The sequence below is a fragment of the Alligator sinensis genome, unplaced genomic scaffold, assembly GCF_000455745.1.
Source record: "Alligator sinensis unplaced genomic scaffold, ASM45574v1 scaffold520_1, whole genome shotgun sequence".
In the NCBI taxonomy this organism is placed as follows: Eukaryota; Metazoa; Chordata; order Crocodylia; family Alligatoridae; genus Alligator; species Alligator sinensis.
In genome coordinates, this window is record NW_005842064.1 from 1801673 (window position 1) to 1806987 (window position 5315).

Consider the following 5315-nt stretch of genomic DNA (forward strand, 5'->3'; position numbering starts at 1 on the left):
ATGGTGCTAGTTAATTAACAAGGGCCCTTTCAACATTTAGAAGCTGCTGTCACACAACCTTGGCATGGCTTTAGCAGCAGAGGGTCTTGTTTCTTTACCAGCACGGGTGGGGGGGGCATGATGAAAAAGAATTAATTTGGCCCCCAGTGGTAAGGCAGGTTGCTTGCAAGCTGCAGAGCCTGGAACTTTGTCTAAAGTTGCTCTTCTTTTAACAAGCCCTAATGAAGGGGATAAGATTCACAGCTGTATAAATTGATTAGATGAACAAGAAACTGGGACCCTTTTTACTGCTCCATCATCCATGCTTTGGGGAACTATTCTTCTAAAGCATGATGGGATTTCTGCCTTTGTCAGGGTCACTTAATCCTGGTTTCATCCAACACCACAATAATGAGACACCTAAACCTTTTGAAAGCTAAGGAAACAGACTGACCCTTCCCTTGGAGCAAGGTAGAAAGAGGAAACCTATTTGTGCTACTTTTACACAGAGTTGGATGCTACAAGGTCTGCAAAGAACACAGCTTTTCTAAGATCAGAAAACCAACTGAAATAAAGGTCAGAAGCAGCAACTTGTTTCCTTTTCCTTTATTAAAGGTAAAATGTTTCTCCCTTTAAGGCAAGAATTTCTCCCTGCTGCAGGGATCCATTGATGCAGCTTTGATTACAGAAAAAAAAGTTAAACTCTTGATTATTGTTAAAACTAAAATGTTACACTGTAAAACAGTTCATAATTAAAAAAAGAAATCCCATTTCAAGCACCCGGACTGAGTCCAGTTTCATAGCAGATGCTGAGGTACAAGACAATAAATTAAAAGTTCCTTCCAACTGTAGAGCTCACAGGTCTTCCTAATGTGATGTCTTCTTTGTTCCTTTCCCAAATTTGGCATCGAGTCCAAGACCTGCAGAGAAACAAGAAGGATTTGTGCCTGAGGAAGACTTCAGTACTTCCCTCAGACAACTACAAACCAGTCTACAGCCCCACATACTGATCAGCGCTTAATTACTCTAGAGCCAGTGGGTGCCAGGTAAAAATTTTAGTATAAACAAAAATCTTTTAAGTCAGCTGGATCTGTAACTGGAGTAACACCCTCCAAGAACTACCTGAACCTTTTCTCCCAAACAAGACCAGAGACATACTTTCACCAACAAATCTGTCCCAAGACAAAAATAATCCATTGCACTCAGTCCTTCCCCTCCCTCCCTACCTCCCCTCCCCAGTCAGCCACCAATTTCCATACTCCACCACCACGTAATGGCCAGAGCAAAGATTCTGAAATTAGGACTTACCCAAAAATACTAGGATAGTCCCTACCCACTGCATTGTACTGATTGGGTTGGCAAACAGAATGACAGAGGCTAAAATGGTGAAGAATTTGCGGGTTGTGGTAATGATGGAACAAGTCAAAGGTCCAAAGTATACTACAGTCATGAAGATGAAACTCTGGAAGAGAAACAGATTTGGTGTGCTGGAGCAGACTGTCTTCCTAGATGCACCTTACAGGCTTTATAGAAACTGAATTCCAATTACATCTTAAATCACACTCTTATGGGAAGAAGATTTCATGCACAACTGTGAGCCCATCTACAGCTGAGAGTGTTGGCTGTACAGTATGCAGGGTATAATCAGAAACAGCAGGAAGATCTGGCAGCTTCACCTTCGGTCCTCCAAGTAAAGGAGAAATCAGGAACGCTGCATGAAGGGGTTTAGGGTAAGAGAACAGAATGCTATCTACCTGACCCAGCGCACTTGTCAGGCCAAACAGCAGGATGTTGTAGAGGATGCTGGGATAACGTTCTGCAAAACTCAGGAACTCCCAAAGCTCTCCCGTGAACAAGATCCCTGGGGAAGGTTTAAGGACAGCATAAATTCCTGGGCCAGAGACACCCTGGGCAGTCAGTGCCTCTGAAGTCATGCTCATAATTCACATTCACTACAGCTGATAAAGAATCTACTACAAAAGTGAAAGCAAACTCCACCCAGAGAAGGCCAGTGGAAAAGGATCTGTAGTCACTGGTCCATGGCAGAGTTTCTGGTGGGAGGCAAAATATTAAGGAGGCTAATCTCTTAGGATTCAAAGGGATTAGCATCCAGCTGCTAAATCTATTGTACAGCCACAATTCTGTTCTCCATTGCTTCCCAGCCGTATCTCACTCAGCCCTAATTTACTGAGCCTAAAGCCAGAGTAAGGGGTGTCAGGAGTTCAATGAGAGGAAGTGGATGCTACAGCAGAATGCAAGAACTTCTTCATTTTCAAGAACAGGACCGCTCCAGAAGTAGTTTGCAGTTTTACACTTGGACGCAGTCAAAAAAACATCAAGTGAAATGTCACCCTCGTAGTTACTCTTGTTGACTGCACCTTTCATTATCCCCAATTCTCAACACAGTAATCACGAGCACCGTTTCTCAAAAAAAGAACACACTGCTACACACAAGGCAACCTCATTCCCAGTCAAAGCAAGGCAATGGTGGCAGAGACTGTTACTCAGACCCCAGGGTCAGCCCGAAGGCAGGAATTTTTCAGAGATGCAGATGTACTTGGGTGACTGAACTGTGTGAGGAGCAGTGTACTCTGCTGGCCACTTAAAAAAACTGCACCCAAATAAAAAACTGGGCAGGTAGATTTCCCCCCTCTAAAAAAAGAAGGAAGTTCTGCAAAGTATGCTAGGCCCTTTACAGAAGGAGAGGCAAGGTCCTTGGCTCAGAGGATGTTCCAAGTCAGTCTTCAGGCCAGATCACTTAGCCTCTCTCAGCGTGTTCCTTACCAGCACCAAGGAACAGTGTGGACCACAGATTAACATTTAGCATCATGTGGTTGGAACCAGTCTGGTAATGAGCTCTCATATGGTCCTGTGACACCCCAGTCAGTCCATCCAACGTCAGTGACAGCAGCTAAGGAAAGAAAGGGGGTCATAAGAGAAGACAATACAGGACCCTTGTCAGCTATTTCCTCTTTAATGCACATCCAAATCCAATAGCCTTCTAGTTTCAAACTGTTTATTAAATGGTAACAGATGAACGTGAATTCTGAAGTGGTGCCTGGCATGCCTGTGCCAATGCCCCATCCCACCTCACTGTGAGGTAGGTTGGAAGAATCACCCCTCCCAGGGCCTAGCAGACAATCACCCCTTTAACCATCTTTCCACTATGGATTCTGGAGAACCCCGATGGTGGAGCAGCCTCCACTACCCACACAAACCCTTGGGATTCCTTGTACTTCAGCAGCCTGGTACTTACCAGGAGAAGTTCTCCATAGCCAAAGATGTGGTCATCAGCACTCGCACTTCCTTTTTTAGGTTTGTACATGAACAGGGCCACACCTGTGACTATCAGCAGGACGCAGAGATATTTGGCTAGTGGGTACTTCTTCCTCAGCACAGTCACGCCTAGAAGCATGACTGCAGAAAGAAGAAGGTTTGGGAAACTGCTCCTGAAAAACTCTGCTAGAAATGAAACGATTCTGTGCCACATTCTGGGTGCAACGGACAAGCACATGGCTACTCTCTCCACTCTGGCACAAGCAGAGCTGCCCCAGGAGTAGAATCATAATAGGGAAGAAAGGGGCCTTCAGGAGGTCATGCCATCCACTCCCCCAACACCTCAGACAGGGTCAGCTATGCTTAGACACAGACATTTGTCAAGCCTCTCAACAGCTCCATGAGTGGAAATGTACTGTTTTTCATAGTACAAAAAACCAGGGACTGGTTCAAAGCAGGGTACAGACTAGAAAGCATATGATAACTGCTTACCTGGGATGGGTTTGCAGGACTTGCCTAAGACCTGTAAGTGAAAGAGCATCTTAACTAGCTGCATGCCACACACTACCCACAACCAGGCGAGGTGATCATAACGCAGGAATTGCTAGATGGGATCAGACCCAGAGTCCCTCCACCCCCAGTAGTCTTAAGTCCTGGAGTGTAAGGATATTTCCCCTCAAATTTATTTTTCAGAGTTGACCATCTTTCTGGATATTCCTGTCCTTAACTTTTGTGTGTCTTTGTGACAAGGTAATTTAGCAGAATTTGCAGATTTGTTGGAATCTGACATGGCCCTGCTATGAGTGCTTCTGCTGTGGCCTCAAACTTGCAACTTCTGGGCTGTCAAACATGGGCCTTAGCACCTGTACCACCCCAGCCCTTGATCAGTGCCCCAGTGCATCCCTGCACTGATTTAACATCTTAGGTACAAAGATTACAAGCTATAACTTGTAAAAGTCCTCACTAGGGAAAATGCAAATCTACAAAGGAAATTTTATAACCCAAGTTTCTTGCTGCACAAACCAGCCCACCTCTCTTCACCTGAGTTGGATAATTGACGAATTGCAGAGCTGAGTTGCTGGAAACCATAGCGCCCAGATAGGAGAGGGAGCAAGCTGCATACAGCCAGTTCCGAGTCCGATCCACTCTGACAGTGTCAAAGAACTGGATCACTGGGGAGAAGTACAAAAAATACAGGTTGTCACTGGATGTTATGGCATTGTAAAATAGATTTGTGATGCCAGAAGTACACAACCCCCAACACAGTTCAGCTTCTTATCCACAGCACGGATGAAGCAAGCTGTTGTCCAGATCTCTAGGGCCCGAGCGTCTGATCTGAAGAGGTCGAGGTAAAGGGCAGATGCTGAATTCCTGATGCCTGCCCGCAGGGGTGACGTGCAGGGGGACCGTGGGGGTGGGTCCCAAGACTCCACAGTGTTGCCAGGTATACGATAGTTATCATATCTGTATGATCATTTCAACCCCTGTGCAACGTACTATCAATAACAATAGAAGTGTTCAAAACATACAATAATTTCTGAGGCAGCCTATGCAAAACCCAGGTCACTCTCGGAGAGTCTTAGCCAACTTTTGGGTTTGCCGTCAGCACTTCCTTATGGCTGCTTGCCTCGAAATGAGAAACGCTTCAATTCGGATGATGCAGTTCTCACCCGCTCGCTGGATTTACAGTGAGCAACATAAAGTAAATAAGAAAGAGGTTTATTTGCATCATATTTTTTTCAGTGTTGGGTAGTTTTCCAGCAAATACGGCCATTTTGAGCGTCCAAAGCGATCGTTTCACATTGAAGACCTGGCAACACCAAGTCCAACCGGGGCAGGGAGGCGGTGGAGAGGCCGCGGGGCCCGGGGTACGTACGCAGCCGGGCGAAGACGGCGTTGATCACGCACTGGATGAAGACCAAGGACAGCGCGTACTTGAACGTCTCCTGCTGGGCGCCCTCCCCGTACTTCCCTCGCGTTCTGCAAGAAGCACAGCCACAGTGAGACGGCGGCCGGGCCCGCGCCCGGCCCTGCGCTGTGCCGGGCCGGGCCGGGGCGGG

General features: G+C 46.5%; 1 protein-coding gene across 1 annotated transcript; it reads right to left on the minus strand.

Annotated features, from left to right (window-relative positions):
* Positions 1 to 552: 552 nt before the first annotated feature.
* On the minus strand, positions 553 to 5309 carry SLC35B1 (solute carrier family 35 member B1; the record flags this gene model as incomplete). Its single annotated transcript, XM_025203740.1, has 8 exons — positions 553 to 899; positions 1288 to 1441; positions 1734 to 1840; positions 2764 to 2890; positions 3236 to 3396; positions 3748 to 3778; positions 4297 to 4427; positions 5132 to 5309. Coding segments are annotated over 8 exons (942 nt in total), but the record flags the coding sequence as incomplete, so codon positions are not given.
* Positions 5310 to 5315: the final 6 nt, after the last annotated feature.